General features: G+C 44.0%; 1 protein-coding gene across 1 annotated transcript; it reads left to right on the forward strand.

The window, feature by feature from the left end:
* Positions 1-1044: 1044 nt before the first annotated feature.
* LOC104531121 (phosphatase and actin regulator 1-like) lies at positions 1045-21385 on the forward strand. The gene is made up of 5 exons (XM_010175916.1): positions 1045-1482; positions 6553-6614; positions 14919-15059; positions 18875-18951; positions 21257-21385. Exons 1-5 carry the CDS (start codon positions 1392-1394, stop codon positions 21270-21272), a joined length of 387 nt encoding a protein of 128 aa, XP_010174218.1. The 5' UTR covers positions 1045-1391; the 3' UTR covers positions 21273-21385.
* Positions 21386-23001: the final 1616 nt, after the last annotated feature.

The following is a 23001-nucleotide window of genomic DNA, read 5'->3' on the forward strand; positions in this document are numbered from 1 at the left end:
GATGAGTTTCTGTCCCTTTCAACACTTTCCCAACGAGATAAATGTTCAATCTGCTGTGGGAAAAAGACAAAGCTAATTAATAACTCCAAATTATATGCTGGAATAGGGTCATGTTCTGCTGGGTTTTTTTTTTCATGGTGTAAAGTGGTCCCAAAGGACGTATGGCTGGTATCATCTCTGCTGGTGGAAACCTTCAGGCTGTGTGAAGTCATATGCCTGTAGCGCTTCTGCCTTCATACAGCTAGTGTAGGGGGTGGGCTCCTACCCACCCCATGCGCTTCAACCCGGTGCACCATGCGTGATGTGAGGGGCGGGGGTGTTGAACTGGTGCACAGGTGAGCTCCTGGCTCTGGAGAAAGCTGGAGATGTGTGAGCATCTCTGAGCAGTGGCTCAGCCCCTGTGGTGTGAGGAGCTGTTGTCAGACATCCCTCATCCAGCGTCATAGAGACAGCCCTGTTTGAGTGAGCTTCTGTGCCCCGGGCCAGGGAAGCATTCATCACAGAAGATGAAGCCATGCAGCTCATGTTCATGTCACACTTCCTATCAGTACCTGGTACCTCACAGGGGAACCAATGAGGCAACTGTCAGAGACTGGGGCCCCCAAGTTGGGAACGTCTCTGAATGACCATGTCTGAAGGAATGACCACGTCTGTCCTGTCACTGGCATCACTGACAAAACTCCCATTGACTCGGAGGAGAGTATGAGGAGGCCCAGCAGTGTTGACTTCTGATGTCATCTCCCTGGTTTACTTTGTTTTCCAAAGGCCCCTTTGTGCTTCTCTCCCCTGCTTTGTATTCTGAATATTCAGACCATTTCTGTGCCCAGGGTCCCCATTGGTAATTAGATTGCGTTTGTGGTGACCCTGTTACAGGTTGACTAAAAAAATCAGCAGATCCTTCAATATAAGATTTAATAAAAGCCACGAGAGGAGGAGGAGGAGGAGGAGGAGGAGGGCTGCTATTGTTCTTCCCTCAGCACTGCCAAACCATCCCTTGTTTTTTCTGTGTGCTCAAACGCTGTTGGAACCAACGGGGCGCAGTCAGGAGGCTGGCGAGAGGGCGGCGAGAGGCTTAGCTGGGTCTTAGCTAGAAATACTTGTGCGAGTCAGGAAGCAGGCATGGGAGGAAGGAAATTAAGTGGAGACATCTGTGTAGCTTAGCTTTCAGCAACTCTGCCTGGGGTAGGGGTGGGAGAGTCATGCCTAAGATGACATAACGTATTTTGTCTTTCGTGAGTTGAAAACAGAGGAAACTGGGAAAGCGAAGCATGGTCTGTGTCACGCATGGTCCGGGCGTACCAAGTACATAATGGAGCAGTGTCAGTGCTTTCTGCTCTGCCTTTCACACCCCAAAATAACTCTTCAAGACAGAGAACCCAGGAGAATGTGATATGGTCCAAAAACTGATCTTGGACTTTTTTCGCAGACGACTGAGCCAGAGGCCGACCGCTGAAGAATTGGAGCAGAGGAACATCCTGAAACGTAAGTCCTGATACTGCTGACGTTTAATCTGAAGCCAGCTAGTTTGGCTTAATTTAGGTGTATGTTGGGTGTTTTTTAGAAAACATAAACTATTCTGCACGTGCATCATGAATAATAATAAAGTACATCATAAATGCAAATAAACATGCAAGTCTGTAGCAACATCTAGAGCTGCAGAAACGATTCTTTAAAATCAGAGTCAGTAAATTCACAAGAAGGAACAATCTATGGGGAAGGAAACCCAGATGTTGAATCTCTTCCCAAGTCCTGTTCCAAACAGAGGGTCGGTCATTCTGAAAAGCCTTTATGCAGCTCTTACACAGATAAGTACCCCATTATAAGTTAGTAAAGGCATCAGGGCATGGCTTGATTAGTTTGCCTAAAAAAATCTTCACAGCAATCTAGACGAGGTGGAGCTTTTATTCAATTAAAAAAAAGAAACCAATGTGACTCAGGATTATTTCCCTGAAATCTTTCCCTGAAACTCTTCCTTTAAATCAGCCAAAAACCTGCTGGTAAATCCTCAGAATGTGAAATTATATTTTAAAGGGACAAAATACCATGTAGAGACCCTGATATGAGTTAAGTTGGTAGATACATTGCCAGCAGCTTCAAGGGAAGCAGGACTGTCTAGTACTGATCTTGTAATCTCATGAATGAATAGGAAAAAAGATGACACTTTCTTTACTCACATTGAATTCGTTTGACTATTTAAAAAAAAAAAAAAGGTGTTTATCAATTCAACAATTAAGTTTAATTGTTGAATTTATGTTACTTTGGAAACAGAAAACAAAAAGAAACAAGTTCTTCCCTTTTTAAGTCAGTAAATGCATAATTCCAGGGAAATTTGCAAAAATTACTACAGAAAAAAGGTATTCCTAAATGGTACCTTATACATAATGTCCATAATTTGCCTTCTCTTATTGTTCAAATAACTACATTGTACAAAATCATAAAAAAAGTGGTAGCAGAAGATTAATTCTCCAAAAATTAACAGAATTGATTGATAAAATATTTCAAAATCAAAATCCTAGCAAGGTAACGATAGTGTTAATGCTCAGCAGAGTTTTTTCATCTGTTATGTTATGACACGTGGCAGACAAAGAGAAAGAGAGAGACACCCCTGTCAATGCAAAGAGGAGAAGAGACGGGACAGCAGAGCGGCGTGGGCGAGCCCGAGGCTGCCAGAAGAGTTTGGGGCCAGCCCCCTTGTGATAGCTGTGCTCCTGCCATCTACTCCTCACTCCCATGACTGGCTGCTGGAGGAAGTCAGGGGCAGAACCTGAGGAAATAGGTGGCACATCCAGATGTGGTTGTCTCACAGGGGGGGTAGCAGAACAGCGGGAGGAGGAGGAACCTGCGACGTGACCAATGCCAGGCTCAGGCCAGGAGGGACAGAAGCTGATTCTCTGGGCATCCCATGCTGTCATCCCGGGATTTAGGAACAAACATGTGTCATGTACCACCTGCCACTGGTGCGTGACCAGTAAACACCACCCTGGCACTGGTGAGGGTGGCTGGGGGAGGTGGGTGGCTGAGGCAGCCAGTGTTTGAACTGGCATTAGCAGAGAGGCAGCATATCCAACGCCGGGTTTCTTGCAGAGATTCCTAAAGGTCACGTTGCCAAACACAGCAGTCACGTAGCGACCTGAAGATGTCTTACATTTCAGAGGAATTATCCCGAGTCACATTAGTTTCTTTTTGAATTGAATGTAGGCTCTTAAATGATATGGATGTGTTTGGAAATATTACCCTGAATTCCAGAACTATATTTTATTTCCTAAATGGAATTTTTGTAGCTTGCTTCCTAAGCACAGATCTGCCTCAAAACGTGTGTCTTGGTAGACAAACAACTTCTTAATTACAGGAAAAAGTAATGTGGTATTTCCAAGGCATCTCAACTTTTGGTGAAGCACAGCGGGAAAGGAACAAACAATTAAAATAGTTACATAACTGAAAAAAAAAGAAAGCATAAAAATGCTCTACTCTTAAGCAAGTAAATATAAATAGTGTCTGGTTTGTACAGCATCGCTTTGTGTCCTTTCCCTAGACTTCTGAGAAAAGGAATTATAAGAAATATAATGGAGCCTAGAGAAAGGATAAATAGGAAGCCATGGTGAAAAGGGTGTAAATTCTCTGCATAAGCAGGTCAAGCTATTTGCAAAAGCTCAGTTCATAGCACACATACATACAAAAAAAACCCAAACAAAACACCCAGCAAGCTCCTGGGTAGAGTAAATAGGATTTCCTCTGCAGTTAAAGCTGAAATCTTAATGCAAATGTCTGGTACTATGATGTTCCTTTTACATGTGTAACCATGTTATTGCCCGTTCTGATGAGAAGAAATGAGGCAAAATGCGGTTGGACATCCAGTCTTTATACACAAAGGGATCACTTCCTAGCTCTGTGCTACTGCAGGAATTCTGAGGTGCTCAGCTTTATTGAATTGCAAGGGCAGAGCATCCATTGCACAAGTCCCACTACTTGCTGGTAGTGGTAAGATAACAGCAGCAGCCTCAGCAAAGAAACAGAGAACAGGGACACTGGTGCTTGAAAGGCCCTTCACTGAAGTACGCCCAATTCACTGACTCGTATTGAAGTCCAAGTGTGACTCCAATAGTGAGAAGAGTCCAGACCTGCAGGGTTAGTGTGAAGACTAAAGAACGCTTTTTGCAGTTAAAACTTGGTGAATAAGTTCATGAGGAAGGATACCTGAATCCCCCTCACGCACCACCTCCATGCCTGTTCTCAGATGGATACAAGTACTTCAGTTGTCAGCCTGGCATGTTCAGGGTTGCATAAATTCCTCACAAAAATGGTGGTTAGGTGGGCGCTGTGGGTCTCAGATTGTACTGGGGGACATTTCACACAGGCATAGAAATCAGGCCTGGAAATCACACCCACCCACCCTTTGGTCTAGAGAAACAGAGCATCTCCTGAACATGTAAGATAAAATAAAGCAACAGTTTTGTAGCTTCACAGGATTAGCATGACTTCATTAACTTTCTAAAGAAATAGCTGAAACAAAGTCACTTTCTGGTTTCAGAGGAGAACTTATTCCTAATTCCCAGTTTTTACCTGACCAAGGTCTTCAGCCTGCCTGGCTGTCTCTGAAGGTGGGTGGCTGGGCTGAGAAATGAAGCCAAAAGAAAGACGTCGTATGCCAAGTACACAAATGAATGGACATAACTTAAGTTTTATAGAGAACTGCTTGTCTGCTTGCAGTTCAACCCTGCCTCTCAGTGGGCTCTCTTTAGCACCGTGTCTCTCTGGTTTAATCTTACAAGGATTTATCAGTGGCTTTGCTTCTGAGAGTAGGTATTTGCAGGACCAGCTCCTCCAAATTGGAGACACGAAGGAAAGAATGAAATTGCTTGAGGAGCAATTTGCTAGAAGTGAAGCCAACCCAGTAGGGACTGGAACTATTGAAAAAGGAAAAACATATTTATCAGTGTAGATATTGCAGTTATCATTTAAAAAGCCATTTGTGACTCCCTGCTGTCTTCTGTTCTTTTTACTCCACTATCAGTCTCCTTCCCCCTGAGAACAGAAGACATATTTTTGGTAAAATGACATTTAAAGATCAGAAGCGTATTGTAAAAAACATCGTAACATTGATTGGCTCTTTGTCCAATTTGGTGGAGATTCCCCAGACCTGCTGAATTCAGTGAGCTGTTGTGATAGACCTGTCAGCTCTACTGTCCTGAGCAGCAAGAATCCTGGCTTCCAGCCTAGCCCTCCTCACCTGCTCAGAGACTTCTGTGGCCTCTGAACCTTGGGTCTTATTTCTGTGTGGAGAAAGCCCCTGTTTTGAATGCATTGGTTTGAGACATTGCATCTCCTCCACTGTGGGCAGACTTCTGTTGGGTTAGGACCTCCGTGTATTACTTTTGGCTTGTCCCAGTTGATTAGTGGGAGTCCTGAGCTGTGCTCTCTTGGCTGAAGAAGTTACAGCTGGTGGCTTGTTACTGCCACTCTGCCAAGGGTGCCTGCTTCTCCTGCAGGATCAGCACAGAGGGACATGGGATTCGCCCTTGGGTTTAATTCAGTCCAAAGTTGGATAATTTAAATCAAGCCACCTATCCCAAACTGGCCTTTGAGGTCCATAATCTGCCCTGCAGAGTTATTCCTGCCTGAGATAGTCCTATCCGAGTGAAAACCAGATCACACCAGGGGCCCAAGGTACTTGTTGGACCAGCTGATGAGTTATATTTGCCCTCATCTATTACATGTGGGCGTGATTGGAGTAAGGAGCAAGTCAGCCATCAACGAAGCAGTGGAAATGGATCCTAACTGATTGAGGAGCTGAGCACCTCAAAACCTGGGAGCTTTTAGTGACTTGTGGTAAAGTTCAGTTGCAAGACATGCATTACAGCCTGCTCCTAAGTTGAAGGAGAGTTAGTATATTTAAATGTCATTGTCCTCTTGAGGGATGATGGTTGAGGCTTGCCCTGGTAAGTACTTGTGACATGACCTTTTGGCTTCATGCTGAAAGTGGATTGCCCTGAGATGTGCTTTTACACTCCAGTGCGATGCTGTGAAGACTCATAGTGGAAGGACACTCTCTCCTTATTCTGCTCAGGTCATGGGAAGTTGCAGATTTTGCCTGACACCTCTATTCTGAATTTTTTTTCCATTCTCTCCAAAGAGTAGCTGCAGAGAAATTATTCTGTAGATGGGAAAAAAAAAATTCATGTGTTTCTTTTCCAACCATTGACCTTGCAGCCTTGCAGAATCCAACCATATCTTAGCTGAGCCCCCTGAGGCCACCAGGCCTGTGGGGAGGGAGATAACAGTTTCTGAAGAGCTGGCTCGCTGCCTGGCCCTTCTAGAAAGTGACACACATGAAGAGGTGCCAACAGAGGGAAAGGAAGGAGGCTGTAGATGTTTTATGAAGTGTGTGAAGAAGCACAGTAGCTACGGATCGAGGAAGTTCACCAGCCCCAGAGGGACATGCTGTGCATCAGAGAGGTCTTGAAACATTAATATGCTGATGGAGAGGCTTATTCTGTTGCATACTGTGCTTGCCTGACGAGTCCACAGCCTGAGATCCTTGTAAATCTTTTACAGCCCGGAATGAGCAAGAGGAGCAGGAGGAAAAACGAGAGATAAAGAGAAGATTAACACGTAAGGTGAGAAGCAACTTTGATCCTTTTATGACACTACTGTAACTTTCTCCCTCCTGTACATTTTTGCATTTTGTGATGTTTGCATTTTTCTTCTTCCTCAGCAACATTTTCAAAAGCAGAGTGTGAAACGAGTCTTAAATCTTGAAAATAAATCACCAATGCTCTAGGGTGTAAGTCCACAGACAGTGAAGGGAGCTGCTTTGTGGGCTTATTGTTGGTAACGTTTTGAAACTGGACAAAAGAAGATCTAGTCTTTATAACAGAGGAAGTTTTGAATAGTGAAGGGTAGAGAGCCTAGCATTGGTCTAACCCTGCTCCCTGTAGATGTAGTGGCTTCTGCAGCCCTTAGAAGAGAGAGCAAAGTTAAAACAATGCTGATTGCATTTGGAGATTCCACCTAAAAAAGCATTAAATGGGGAAATAAAGTTCTTCTGGGAAAGGAGATTGTCACTTGAGGCATTTAAACTCAATAGAGACGAGCACAAAATGGTGTATAGTGTAAAAAACAATCTTGTGTTGGCAGGGCAGGACAAACAAAACGGCATCGTCTGCTTTGGGGTTTCCTCCCATTTGAAAGTCAGTTACTCTTCAAACTGAAGAAGAGTCATTTCAGATACACGCGTTCAGTTTCACAACTGGTGTAAATGTCTATAGATGCCCCGATATACGTAGCCAAAAATCCATCCTCTTATTGCAGATAAAACTGTATTTCACCACTGACATATTTCCTACCTCCAGCAGTGGAGAAAGACCCCTAAAAACCTCACAGGCTTGCAAAGCAGCACCAGCCCCTTCCTGTATATTTTTAGGTTGCTTAGTCTTTTTGACCTATGTGACCACAAGCTTTCATGGTATAAATAATGACAAGGAAATGGCTCTGAATATACATGCAAAGGTTACACTTGGAGCTGGATTGTTTTATTTTATGGTTAAAAATCTCACGCCTTATTCTCAGGTGATGTAAATCAGCAGAATTCTCTATCATGAGATGTTGCAGGCAGAGGCCACAGCTACTTAACGCCCGGGCTGCTGTAGCATCACAGCAGTGTCTGCTCCCTGAAACCTCAGCAGTCTTCTGTGAGATTCTTTTCTTTGTCTTGGTTGCACTTCTAAGTAGGAACAGTGGTGGGACTAGTCAATCCAAGCCCCCATTACATTCTTTTTAGCCTTTTTTTGGCTTCTTCCCTAGTAAAGGTTTTTCTCCTCCACGTTTGTGAGGTTAGTAGCAACATGACTTAGCATTGTTTGATTTTGATCATCTTTTTAAACTGTTGTAAATTCTTTTAGTGACACACTGTAATTTTAATGAAAGAACCACGCACCTGGTCTAGTGACAACTTTTGCTCTCACCTACTAAATATACTGTCATAAAAGCTCAGAAATCACTAGAGGAAAGAAGCCAATAAAGTGTGCAAGTGGATAGATAACAAATAGAAATGCCAACCACCTAGTGAATCCTGCAGAAGTTGTTTTATTCCCCAGCCTTGCCTTTTCATGAGCATGTCCCAGATGTGTCGTTGTGTCTACAGCAGAGCGGCGTGCTCCTTCTGTTGATTTGTACTGAAGTCTTATTACCAAAGGATTTTAAACCTCAGATCAAGCAGAAGTTTAATTGAGCACGGCAATTGTTTTGCCCAGCAGACCTTTCTGTTTGCACTGAGGTTTAATGCACACACATACCCGCAGGGTAAGTTCTACGTAAGGCAAGTACTCACGTTGCCTCCTTGTAACCATGTGCAGTTGATAATAAGAAGGGAAAAGGATTCTGCAGAAACGGCTGAGAAGTCTTTTGACCTTGCACTATAGAAACTGCTGCTGTTCCTGATGGGGTTTTTTTGATGGTGTCATTCCAACTCCAGGGGAACAACCCACTTCATCCATTAAAAAGCTGTTCTTAAAATTCCTTCAGCACTGACATTCTGTTACAGTATTATGATGATAAGTTGTAACATGACATGCTGGAATAAGTAAGATTACCTTGCTCGGTCTAGATAACTTATGAAGTCAGCAATAAATATCCAGTTGAATTCATCATCTGGACAGGCAATTTCTAAAAAAAAAAATTAAAAAAATTTTAAAAATCAGGTGACCTGTAGCAAGCTGCCCCTTTAAGCACTTTTCATCCTCTCAGACTCATCTGAACTCCACATTGACTGGGGACAGGGAATAGCTGCCATTCAAAGAACAAGATGGAGGCAAATACTGTTTGCTGTGGTTTCTCTGTAGCTTGTGTCCCTCCTGACCGAGGAAGGAGAGGTGAGACATCTCTCATGTCACCTGAGATGCCCATGGTCGGGCTGTGCACATCCAGCCCCCCGTCCTCCCTCTCCCTGCCCCTCTGGGCCCACTGAGCAGCTTTCACAGGATCATACAATCAGAGGGCGGGACATGTGGATTAGGAGGGGGTTTCTCTGAGCACTGGTCTTGGCCCACATGCCCATTCCAAGAGTATTAACGTGTAGAAGCCCTCTGGGACAAGTGTTACAGGTGGGTCCCCCCCACAAGGAGGTAATTCTGGACCCCCAGGAATTACGACTAAGAATTTATCCTCTCTGAGCGGTGGTGAATTTGGCCGAGCACCAAGGCAATTAACACAAACGTGAACTCCCCCTGAGCGCTCCCATTACAGAGAGCGAGTCGTAGCCTGGATTAACAGAACATGTTGCAAATCGCTTGCAAAGAGGAACCAAACTCTTCTTTTCCTACCTTCTCTTCTCTCAAATAGCATCATGCTCCCCATTCCCCACAGATGTTTACAGCTTCCTATCCCCCACTGCCAATAGCTAATTTTTCCTGGAGCTCCAGGCTCCAAAACTAAAAATCTCGTAGCTGTATTGTCAACAACAAAAATGATGAGGTGTGGCTGGTTCTTAAAATCCATGCAAAAATCTGAAATCTTTGCTCCCATTAAATTCCTACCCTGGCACAACTTAAACTCTCTCTTCACTGGTGGCTCACTGGGAAATGTCTTGCTGTTCAATCTTTTCTTTAATTGACCTCCGTTGGCTTGCATCAGCACAGGCTGTTCAAAATAATGAACTCTTGAGAGAGGTGGGACTCATCAGAGGGAGGTGAGAGGGAGGCGGAGGGCGGGAGGGAAGGGGGAAGGTCAGAGAAGGAAAAAGGTTAGCGGCTAATTTGGATAAACTGCATTTATAGGCAGAAAGAAAGGTCTTTGGGGCATTTTCATCACATCCTATCTTACCACAAAGCGGGGGGAGCAAAGGAGAGAGGAGGTTATCTGCACTGCTAGTTAGGATCTGTAATTTTTCACCTGAGTTTCTTCCTTAAATAACAGCCATAACATTTTAACAAAGCACTTCATTGTGACTGAAGTGAAACAAACTCAGCATTTCGCATTTGACTAAATTCCCAAGACCAGACTGGCAAGAGTTACATTCCCCTCCACTTTACCTGGTGGTGATGCTTCAATTTGCTTTATTTCCCATGCTGAGAACAAAGGGGTTTGTGTTAAACCTTCCCTGGCAAATTGGCTCTGTATTAAAGCTTTAGACATGCCTATTTTTATCTCCAGTGATCCAGAATATACAGAGGAAAACTTGAACTCCCGTGATGGGACATGGGACGTCCTGTCCTCATTTATACTGCTTTTGCATTAATACAAATCCATTGACTTCAAAAGGGCTTTTTGCCCTGGTTCACACTTAAATAATGAAGTCGCACACCGTAAAGTTCCCCTGCTCCCTCAGCTCACAGAGCTTCACAACTAGGTGTATGGAATTGTATATACCCAGGTGGAACACCTAGAGAAGGTCCAGCCATGCACATGCACATCCCTTTGACAGGGGATTAACAGAAGTGAGTAAAAAAGGGTCCAGCTCAGTCAGATCCCTTTCTCCCTGCGTGAAGCACCACCACCTTCTGCAGGCAACTGCATTGTGTCCTTGACTGTGTCCTTTTACTGCGAGTTTCGAACGTGCCCTACTCTTTCTGCCTGTTAGAAGAAGCCGAGCACATTCTCAGGTGTTGCCAAAGAAGGATTATGTAGCATTAAAGCAATTTTGACCCAAGAGACAGCAGCTCACAGGTCATAAAAATAAACTCCAAGGTGAGATCTCAGGTGAGCTGTGCTTTTATCGAGAACAGACATTGAACTGACACTTAGAGTGGAGCTGCTCAGAGTCTGTTAGCAAAGCCATTCTCCCAGTTGTCTAAGAGTTAAGGGTGCCCTGGGTTGCCCAGACATACTGAGAGACTCTCATACTTAGCAGCTCCCAAGGAATCTCTGCAGTGGCATGAGAAAGAGGCAGGGCAGTTCCTTAACCATTCAATTTCCATTAATTGCTTTTAGAAAACCACTCATTGTCGTTGTCCCTCTCGTTTCCATTTAGTATGATCAGATTGGCAGTCTGGTTTAATGTACTGAATATATTACGTGGGTATGTATTTATATATGTAAATATATGGAGATTTATGGCTATACATGAACTATGTGGTAGAAGCTGTGGATTTGAGGACTCTTTTGCACAGCCAGAGCACTGGCACGAGAGTCAGTGCATCTTTATTTTCTGTTTATAGCTCTGCCCTCCTGGGTCACCTTGAGCTGGTTGCTTGGTCTTCTGTGCTTCGCTTGCTCCAGCTGCTCTGTGGGCATGGAGACACCGCCCACCCCTCTGATGGGGTGTGTAAGGACCTGAAATTGCACTGGTTGTAGGTTTTTGAAGCAAAGGCAAGGCGTCTAAAAATAATATCCAGTAATAGTTGTGTGACTGCAGGGGAAGAGAAGAAGCAGCCTTTAGTCTGTCTTACGTTCAGGTGTCACCTAAGAGTGAGAAATGCCCATCAACACTAAATTTAATAATGTGCTCATGCCCTTGACATTTTTTCATGTAAAACTCAGTGCATCGTTCTTCACACCCAAAGGCTTGCAGTGCATTTCAGTAGGGTGAAATGGGCAGGTGATGCACCTGATTTGCTTTTTGTGCATTTGAGAACATGAGAACTCACCTCAGATTTGTCTCATTTCATCACGTGATGCTTAACATTTACCATCATTTATTTGATTTTAAGCTGCACCCAGTGCACCAAGGAAGCTGTTTTAAGAGCCCAGTGCAGCATTAAGGTAAATACCAGCAGTGAAATCACATTGCTGGCAAAAGTACCACTGTGGCTCCTGACACCGCTTAGACATCAGCCTGGCGCTGCACGTTTCAGTGCATCCACAGCCACCCGCCTTCTCCTTTGTACAAACTTGCTCATCACTGAGATCAGCACAAACCTGAGAGCTGACAGAAGCTGGGAAATAGAGCCAGTCATTTTGTGAAAGTCCTCTTCCAGCTTGGAAAGCTCATAGGAGCTCCTGCTTCTCTTGTAGCCGTTTAGAAATAGATTGTTTGATTCACAGGATTTCACATTTTGTTGGTGTCATCATAGTCCACGTCATATGACATTTTATTTTTTAAAAAAATTCCATCCTAATTTGAAACAACATCTAGGCTACATCCTAAAATGATAAAAGGTGAGAAATGTACAGATAATATTGGTCATACATCCTCAATTTGTGCTGCTATAAGAAAAGATGCAGTTGATGCAAGATGGAGACTCACCCTTATCTTTGAAATTTTGAGGTATAATCATAATATTATTTCAGCATAAAGATTCTCTATTCCCATGGTCAGAGCTTGGATTTTAAGTAATAGAAAGAAAAATTCTGCTGTGCTCCCTGCATCAGTGCTAACAAACCTGCAGCTCTAGTACTAGGACTGGTACTAGGAAAACCCAGCAATTTGAAATCACATTCAGGACAAGTTGGAGGTCAGAGAGAAGCTTCACTCATAGCGTAGCTGTGATTATACTCCAAGCATGGTATAGCAGTTTGGTTTGCTTGCTTGTGTTAAAAGCTCATCTATTAATTGCCGTGTGTATTTGGCTTGCAGGTGACTTTTAGGTGTAGATATCAGGGATTCAAGGCTGAAGAGGCAATTCTGTTCTGCTAGAGTGAAAAATAACATTTTGAAATCTATATGTGTTTCGATCTACTTTATTGTGCCCTCTGGCCTTTCCAGCTTGGTACTCTAGCTCACAGATAGGTTTGTCCTGTTGCTTTAAAAACAAACAAACAAACAAAAACCAAAAAAAAAAAAAAAAAAAAAGGTTATGCCTACTGTGTCTGCATTTTAGTTTTAGTTTTTTTAAAAAAGGTCCCTAAAACCTTTAGTCTGATTCAGACAGTCGGGTTTCTTGCTGACTTCACTGCATAGATGCTCTTTGGCTGACCTGAACATGGGTATATAAAATGGGGCTTTTGGGAAACTCTTGGAAGAAATAAAAGGAAGCTTTTAAATGTTGTGTGACAAACACAGGCAGAGAAGCTCACCCCAGGAAATTTCATGCTTCCATAGAAGAAAGTGGGTGTGAGAAAAATGTCTAGTTTTAAGATCTTTGCAATAGTCAGAACTTTCAGAGTTGCTCTTTTTCAAACCAGCAGGGATTTTTTTTCCCCTATTAAATGTTGTAATTTACCCTGAAATAGCTATTGGAAACAACCCACGAACTGCCAAGCTGTGGCTTGACTGATGCCAGCTGTCCTAGGCAAGGGCATGACGTGTCAGCGTGGAGTTGTGCTCCTGGTTACCCTTTCTTTCTGAGATTTCTCTCCCTTTGGTGTGTGCAGAATGGCTGGGCTGCAGCCAGGAGGGGCAAGATATGATTCCAGTCCCTGAGCATCTCACAGGTGTCACCTAAGAGTGAGAAATGCACATTAACACTAAATTTCGTGTGCAGGGTGTTAGTGCAGCTCTGCAGCCTCTCTACATCAGGTGTTTGAACCAGTCCATGAGTGGATGCTCTGAGTTCTCTGTGTAAGGAGAGCAGCCCCACTGTCACCTCCCATCACAACCATCTTTTTTAAAAGGAGAAGAAAAAGGCAACCATCCATGCCAAGAACAAGCACACAGGGATTTAAATCCAGAGGCAGGATGAGGTGGTGGAGCTATCTTGCACCAGGACCCAAATGCTGGAGAATGGTGGGATTTCAAGCATATGCTTCTCTTTCTTGTGATCTCACAAATTTTTCACCTTCCACTTTGCATCCTGGCTGGTTTGAACCTTAATTCTCCCTGGAAGATGAAATGCAGGGAACCAAGATACTTATTTTGGGAAGAAAGTGGAATTGCAGGTCCAGATCCAGGAGCCTAAATGCATTTGCAGAAGAGAGTCTCAAGCATTTTATGAAATATTTATACTTTTCACTATTCACAAGGGTGAAGCGTTGCAAAACCCACCTATTTCTAATGAGTGGGAATAGTGTGATACGCTGTCTAGCTAATTGTTAGCAGGATATTATTTTTCCTGATATATCACAATTACAAATGTTTCGCTCTAATGGTGAAAACTCTTGCAGCAAATGTACAGCCACACACACACACATGGTAGCACCTCCTTCAGAAACACTTGTGTGACTGGTTTGGACATGAACCAGCATGCTGTGCATCCAAGAATTGATCCCTGAAAGCCAATTCCTGGCCCTAGCCCTGTAACTGGCTGTACGACACGTGGACTGCCAGCACACTACTGTTTCTAATTTAAGAGGAGAGATTTGACTGTGGCTGCTTATTCTGCTGTGGGATTTGAAGGAAACGCTTTGAAACAATGAAGATGCTTCTCGACGTGATCCAGTCCACCCTTGCTATTTTTTTTTTTTCTTGGCTTGTAGTATGTAATGTAAACTGTTAAAAGTAAAATACACTGTGAGACAAAAGTGAGCTGCAGCATACAGTGAAAAATTCAGTGTGCAATAGTCATCATCATCATCCTGCCTGCCTCTTCCGGAGGTAAGGACAAGTCTGCAGAATATCAGAATGGTAAGGGAAGTAATTTGTCACCTTTTGCACTTAATTCAGGGCAGGAGCCACTCGGTGCCTTTGCCTGACTCTTCCCAGGCAGCACAGAAGCACACACAGCAGCCCAAGGCTGGGGACTGTACAGCCTGGGGGGGAAGATTTAACGTTGCGTTGTGGTCTTTGTCTCTTCCTGAGTCACCAGTGCACATTCCTGCCAGGGCTGATCAACCTCAGCCAGGGACCGGGGTCTCCAGCCACAGCTGCTTCCCAAACAACACTGGGCTGCACCAGCAGTGAGGTGGGATGACATTGAAGGTGCTATAACAACAGGTTATCTCCCAAGTAGCGATTCTGTGAAAGGTTGATAAAAACAATGGTACTGGGAATGTCTGAACCTTCTTACTATTATAACGATGGTTGTAGTAGAATAAATCCCCAAGCAGCACTCTGCAGGGAAAAATGTGAAGTCCTGATGTCTTTTTCCACTCCTTCCTCAAACCTGCAGCTGAGCCAAAGGCCCACGGTAGAAGAGCTCCGTGAGAGGAAGATCCTCATCCGCTTCAGTGACTACGTAGAAGTGGCAGACGCACAGGACTATGACAGGAGAGCGGACAAACCCTGGACACGACTCACAGCTGCTGACAAAGTAAGTGGAACAGCTTCAGGAGAGCCATGATCTGAATAGCTAAGAGCATGTCACAGCAAATGGCATCCCTCGGGTTCCACAGGTCCCACAGCTGTCAAGGAATAAACCTCCACCTGACTTCCCTTCCCAACACATCTGTGGTTTCTTCCCATTCACAAAGTTTGTTGGTCGAGTCATAAACTTTTGGCAAGGCTCCTATGTGTATTAAAAGGGGTGTGGATAGTAGGTCAAGAGAGGTTCTCCTCCCCCTCTACTCTGCCCTGGTGAGGCCACATCTGGAATATTGTGTCCAGTTCTGGGCCCCACAGTTCAGGAAGGACAGGGAACTGCTGGAGAGAGTCCAGCGCAGAGCCACCAAGATGATGAAGGGAGTGGAGCATCTCCCTTGTGAGGAAAGGCTGAGGGAGCTGGGTCTCTTTAGCTTGGAGAAGAGGAGACTGAGGGGAGACCTCATTAATGTTTATAAATATGTAAAGGGCGAATGTCAGGAGGATGGAGCCAGGCTCTTCTCAGTGATGCCCAACGATAGGACAAGGGGCAATGGGTGTGAGCTGGAACACAGGAGGTTCCACTTAAACTTGAGAAGAAACTTCTTTACAGTGAGGGTGACAGAGCCCTGGGACAGGCTGCCCAGGGAGGGTGTGGAGTCTCCTTCTCTGGAGACATTCAAACCCCGCCTGGACACCTTCCTGTGTGATCTCATTGAGGTTCCTGCTCTGGCAGGGGGATTGGACTGGATGATCTTTTGAGGTCCCTTCCAATCCCCAACATTCTGTGATTCTGTGAAACCAGGAGCAAGCCTAGCAGCGTTATACCACTTAAAGAGAGAGGGGAGAATGTTAAGCCCTTTGAGGAAACGTCTCAATAGCAGCCCTGTGATTTGGTTGTTGGTTTTGGTCTTGCCACTTAATGCTGCCAGCTGAGAGCTCCTGCAAGACCTAGCAGAGCAACGTGACCGCAGAATTTGCCAGAACTGCTGTGCCAGGACAGAGCAGGCCTGGGTGCAAAAATGGCAACAAGTCAAATAATTGGCAAAAACACCTCCCACCAAAGCCAGGGAACTTGGATTACGACAGAGGCGTTTACTCAGGATTTCTGCCCCATTCCACAGAGTATTTTAAGCACAAAACTGAAATCACATGAGCCCTGCAGATGAAGAAAAGCTGCGTATTTGGTATCGAGGGCACTGTCCTCTGAGCACCAGTGGGACCCTCACTAAGTGGTGTCTCCAGCAGCACTGATGGTGCAGGAGTTAAATTGCAGGCAAATTATAACAGTCTTCTCCTGAGGGTCTTAATGGTGCCTCAGGAAGGAGATTTAACCATTTTATGGCCAATGTAAGAAAAGAGGACTGTGAGGCTGATCAGTGACTCCCATTAGTCACTCTATGATGCCCATGAAATTTTAAAGACTTACAGTTACCTGTTTCTGTGCTGTGGGACTCATGCAGCGATGGAGACCATGATATCCAATGTTTAGAGACAGGAGCAGGATTCCTGGCCATGCCACTCATTAGTGGTGCTCTTGATTTTATTCACAGAGGAAAGGGCAGCCCATTCTACTTTTATATTTAACCAAAGGACTTCTTTTATAGTTTTGTGACCACTGGTTTTCTCCTTGACAGAGGACTTTTTTAGCTTAGCTTTGGTTAAATTAATGTAGCATAGACTGATCTGGGAAAAATAAAAAACTTCCTCTGCACTGTCCACTGACCGTATTACACTGGGTTCAATTTGCTTTTTCCATTTCACCTCACCACATTGGAAACGATCTTATTCAACTGAGTTATATTCTCCCAGTTGGTAGATGAGGGAGGGAATAAATCCAACTGATTCTTCAGCTTTTGAGAGATCTCTGGGATGGAAAGGCATGGAGAAACTTCAGCTGGGAAAGGAGATTTGGTATCCAGAGAGGTCCTTCCTCATCCTGTGAAAAGAACAAGTATTAAATATCACTATTAAATGTAGCCTGGTGAAGAATTCAGTATTAAGGCAAAGTACTTGGAGGTTACTTTTTATTTTTTATCATGCATGTGCAAAGTCCATACACAGAGCAAATGGGCTTAAGTTCTCCAAATGAACTTTTTCCCAGCAAAGCAGGAGAAGAAATGTTTGTCGTTCTAATATTAATACCCCTTATGGCATAAAGAAGCAGATATATTATAGTTTGGGGTTGGGTCATGTGGGCAGTATCCTGATTTCTGCTGTTCACATCACCTGGTTTTCTCTACCAGGAAAAAATAGCCAGACAAATTGGAAGCAACTCTACAACACCTGACAAAGCTGCACCATCCTATAAAAGCTTATTTTCTTCCAGAGCTTTGATTCAATAACCATCTTCGTTGGTCAGCACAGGTTAGATTTATTGCAAAAAATACATTTTAGTGACAGACTTTTCTGGTTGTCAGTAAATCTTGCTCCGTGTGCTGGATGTAGGGAACTGCCTTCAACCTGATTTCATCGTTCCCAGGTCTGACTGTTAAGAGGAATAAAAAGGGCACTTCTAAATCTCTCCAGCAAACAAGGGGAAGAGATTTCAGACCTTGTGGGAGTCAGCAGCCCACGTGGCCTCCTTCACAGTCACTTAAGCAGCAAAATGGTCTTCTGAAGGCAGGCCATCGCTCTGTCCCAATAGATGGAGGCAGAGCCTGACAGACACTTCTCAAGTAAATAAAAACGCAAAGCTGTGCAGAAAGAGCACAAGGGGCCTTATCTGTAGATCACACATGCAAAATCGATCACTTAGGGCTTGTCAAGGCACAGGTAGTTGGTGACTGGGTCAGAGGTTGTCACAAAAGCCCTGTTTTGGGCTCGTGCTCTTTGTACTAGTTTTGATTTTCTTCATCAAGAAAAATACCTGACAGACACCAACTTGGAGCAGCTGCTTGCAGCCGCTGATGCTGATTTCAGCATCACACAGAAAGGCGGTGGCACACACCTTGGACCTGTGGGGATCATTTGGCCACAGCAGCCACCTTGAGCTGCAAATATCACTGAGCTGCCAAAAGTCTTGACTTTGGGTTGGAGCACCCTCTCCACCATGAAGCTGTGTCCCTCCAAGTCACTCCTTCTTTTTTAATTATTCCTCAATATTTCTCTTCCTGACAGTCACCTCTGGTTTTCTTTACCTCATGGACAAACCACAGATGCTGTAGGTAACTGGGTCTCCTGCGGATGCTGAAGACAACCGCCTGTGACTAGTTTTCTGCTGGATTAGTGCATTGAATTGGTTCAGTAAATGGCACAGCTGGGTCAGAAGGGAGGAGGAGGGCAGAGGGGCACAGCCTGAGGCAGAGAGGAGGGCAGGAAGCCAGGCATCCCTCTCTCCCTCCCAAGTAAGCTCAGCCACTTTAGGTAACTCCACTCAAGAAAATTCAGAACCACATAAAGGTGGGAGACATCTCAAATAGGAGTTTGTCGAGATCCAGACCGAGTTTACTCACAGTCCAGCTCTGAAACAGATCAGAGTGTTTAAGGAACTCTGGTGCACACTTTTTTCTCATGCTAATTTGGATTTTGTACATGAAAGTGTTTACATAACAAGCCAGAATTGGGTTCTGTATCTACATTGTCTATGATACATTTTCAAATTGAGCCATTCCACCGAAGCATTTCTGTCTTCCCTTTATGTGATTTCGCACATGTTTATCTCTGTTCCTTTTCATATTTTAAAGTCTTTTTTTTTTGTGTTTTTCTTTCTCTCTCTGATAATATTATCTATATCTGCTTCACTTTTAATACACTGTTTTGAGAACAATGTGAACTTGTTTTGATCTCCCTCATTTATACATTTATGAGCTTATTTATCCTTTGCAGGCAGCCATTCGAAAAGAGCTTAATGAATTTAAAAGCACTGAAATGGAAGTTCATGAATTAAGTAGGCATCTAACAAGGTAAGCTGAGATTAATTTTTTTAAGACTATCAATGAATACTGGGTTTGTTTGTTGTTTTGGGTTTTTTTTTTAAAAAAAGCAGCTGTTTCTCTAACACCCACTGAACACACCCTGGGCTCTAAACATTTAGAATTACAGGCTGTAAAAGAAACTCGCACAGATGAACTCAAGCTGCTTCATGACATGGCCAGTGTGCAGCACGTGCTGTCTGTTTAATAAAGTGTAACCTCCTTTTATTTCATTTCATTTTTTTAAATCACCATGCTCTAGCTGCACATCTGTTCTTCCAGTATCAAAAGTCAGTAGTGTTGGTGTCTGAGGGAGGGCAGGGAACTCTTGCAGAGCCAGTACACTGGTGTACACTCAAACCCCGCTGAGCGTACGACTGTTCCACGCTACGCACATCCCACTCACTGATCTCATAGTCCTGTCCCCCATGTCCTGCCCTAGGCAAAGCAGTGGGAAAGTAGCAAGATCTACATCATGAGAAGCACTATTTTTTACACTTTTAGCCTTTTTTTTAGTTAAAAAGGTAGAGACTGAATGAATTATCCATGACTCCAAACTAACAACCCTCCTCTCTGACAGGCCATGGCCAAGGCAGGCTGGGAGGGCAGGGCACGTCCCCTCGCCCAGCCTGTGCTGAGTCTGCTCTGGCTTTGATGCTGAGCTGAGCTCAACTCCTGGTGTTTCAGCTGAAGTCAGGCCTTTGCAAATCAACATTAACCCCCCCACTCATTGTTAGACATTCCAGGCAAGTGTTAGGTATTGAAGACAAGTGACAGCGAGATGTGGTGCAAAACTGGAGCTGCCCTTGTATTGACACGTTCATCAGCGAGGTGCTCATAAAAAATGCAGTCAATACTTTTAAGAAAAAATACAGAAAAGCTTAAGGCAAAATTAATTATGTATTAGGAGATTTTTATGTGTATAAATTAATAACTATATTAAAATTCACCACATGTATTATGCATACATTCCCTTGCAGAAACGATCTCCCTTCTACTTCCTAGCACGTGCTAGGATGGTTGCAGTGGGGTTTGTAATAACGGAGTGCTGCTAGAGACAAGCCAGCTGCTTTTGGGCCACGAGGTCTGAAAGAAGCTTTAGGGTGTGCGATTGACCTAGATCTGTTGACCCTGGTGACTGAGCTTTTGAGGGACAGCTGGCTCCCTCCTCCAGGAGAGCGGTGACCAATTTAGAAAGGATGAGGCTGTTTTAAAGGGCGTGTTAGCTACAAGGAGTTGAGTTCTCTTGAGAGCTCCACTGATTTCCATGAGGCCTTTAGCATCTCACAACCATAGAGACCGGTTTAGTTTTCCAGAATTCTCTCCAGCTGCTTGGGTTTCACAGGTTTTTCTGGGCAGTATTTTGCTTCTCTTCCAGTGTTGGGTTGAACAGTGACCCTCGGAGGTGACTCAGTTTGTATTTGAAAGCCACCAAGTGGCTTTGGCTCACTAAGTTTGGGCCAGGCATACTCAGAGGTATAGCTAATACAGAAATTGGAATGAGGGTTTGTCTGAAGTTAAGCAGGACTTGCTGGTTAGACAAGTGGCTTAAGGAAACAGGCACTTGAAGGAAGCATGCTGAAACAAAATAGAGTAATTCCCTTAAACAAACTTAGATAAATCACCATTATAAAATCATTAGCAAGGTAATGAGCTATTCATGTCATTAAGCAGTGGCATGAGCTCAGCAAAGAATGTGAGTGTCGCTTTACTAGCGGGACACATTAATTAATTCATGATGGAGTGAAAAATCACAGCTTAAAAAAAAAAGACAGACATTTGCAGAGCTGACAAACCCAGGCTGCCTGAGACAGAGTGTACTCGCAGAAAGGGTGGCCATTTCAGCTCTACTTGTCTCTTTAGCCTCCAGCATTAAAGAATAATCATACTTGAACTGTATGTAAATATTTCTGGCTGAAGCGTGTAAAATCTGTCTAAACCAGACGATTTTTTTTGTGGAATCAGGCAGGGTGTAGTCTGAAAGAGGGCGAGCTAATCTGAAATAACTTGCTCAGGGATCTGATAGGATGGACCCAAAGTGTGTTAGTGGTTTTTGGTAGATTTTGGTACAATCAGTGCCTGTGAACTGTGAGTCTGGAGAGGACCAAGGAAGTGTGAGTATCTGTTCTGGGTCCGCAATGCCAGCGTGGCTGATGTCAGTGCTGCAGGAACCAAGCGGCCTAATTATGTAGCAATTAGTTCTCCAGTTTTTCTAGGTACAATATGCATGTGACGATATTCTCTTACCTTTTTTGTTTGTTTGTTTGTTTTTTTCTCCCCCTGCCTTGGGTTTTAGGTTTCATAGACCGTAGCAGTTCAATTCTACTTGACTACTATGCCGTCTTCAAAACATAACTAAAAGGAACCATAAGTGCTGGTATTCACTTCCCTGTTACGTACAATGTAAATCTTCTGAACTGCCTTTTTAAAAAAAAAAAAAAAAAAAGTAGAAAAATAAATATTAAAAAAAAGGAGAAATTGTATTTACATGTGATGGGTACTGCAGCATCATCAGACCTACTGGTTCAAGCTTCAATAACAGAAAATACCCCTGGTGGGAACCGTGCCAAAACTTGGCATCTGTGTATAAGACTTTCCTGGCATGTGGATTTGCCATACATGTTCAAGCCCAGCTGGTGATGCATCCATTTCATCTTCAGGCACCCCTCATCCTGACAAGCCTCTGTCATCAGCTCTAGAGAGCCCTGAGATGGTGTTCAGGGAATCACTGGCCTGGGTGAAGTCTCCAAACGACCAGCACCTATGGCACTAAAGCACTTAGACCAAACACTCCTTTCAGGCTGCGAGCACCTTATGAGGATGGTGAAGGAGCACGGGCCAGTGCATCTGTGAGTATCACCTAAGCAGAAAGGCATTTCTTTCCCTGGAGAAGTTTACAGCTAGTCAACAGGCACTGTTTGGCTCCCAAGCAGAAGAAGGCATCACCTGTAAACAACAAGACTCCCTCCTGAAGGCTGGTTCTGTTCTGGCAACTGTTGATTTTTCATCTCTTTCAACTATCATTTTCTAAACCCAGTTGTGAACCCATCAGCAGCAAGTGACAAGAATGTTGAGGCCAAAGAAAGCAAAACCCCATCTCTTCGTGGTCACTGCATGGCATTCGCTAAGCTTATCGTTTGTTTTTACACCCAAGCCTTGTGATTGTGTGAGAGCCTACGCGTGCCTGGCAGCAAGAAAGGCTGGAATTCCCACCAGCTCTGCAGAGGGACACACGACAGGAGGAACTGGGGGTTCAATGAGGGAGAGCTATCCTCTCTGTACCAGGTGTTTCAAGAACTGATCCTAAAATCATACCGAGAAGAACGTGGCAGGTTGTGTTACCTGGCCTGACAAAAGGAGTTTGGTGCATTGATATGGATGATGGGACTTGTCACCGGTACCCCCAACTGAGGACAGCAATTCAGAGGTGTTCTGTTTTGGTTTTAATTTATTTTTATTATAGTGGTTTAACACATAAACTGACCAAGTAGAGCTCAGAGAGCGGGTCACTCTGGGCCTGGTTTACCTGCCAATTTAACACTAAGTAAGCATGCAAACAAGCAGCCTCACTGCATTCCAGACCATCTCTGACAGGCTTCATTGAAGCTGAACGCATTTAAGTGCTTTTCTGAACTTGGGCCAGCACCTTCCAGAATTAAGTCCTTAACTAGTGTAATGCCAGCAAGCTGGGGCAACCATTGTCTAAGATTCCTTCCCAGCTCTGACAAGAAACTATCACGCCATGTTTTGGGCCAGTGGCTTAAAGCACTGTAGCAACGTTACTTTTAAGAAATTCCAGATTATTACTTCAGGACAAGATTTTTTCTTTCCATAATAGCTATTTTGCTTTGACAGTTTGAACAGAGAGGCCAAAGTTTTTTGCTACAGTATTGTTATTTCTGTTAATACTATTTTTTTCCTTTCTTGCTGTCTTCCATGTATCTATCCACTCTTCTGTGCTCCCTCTCCATCTACCCCAGTGCCATGCTAACATTGCCCTTCACTGACTGTGAGCTGAGGAGCCTCTCACACATGAACATT

The sequence above is a fragment of the Antrostomus carolinensis genome, unplaced genomic scaffold (genome assembly GCF_000700745.2).
Source record: "Antrostomus carolinensis isolate BGI_N321 unplaced genomic scaffold, ASM70074v2 scaffold26479, whole genome shotgun sequence".
Classification (NCBI taxonomy): Eukaryota; Metazoa; Chordata; class Aves; order Caprimulgiformes; family Caprimulgidae; genus Antrostomus; species Antrostomus carolinensis.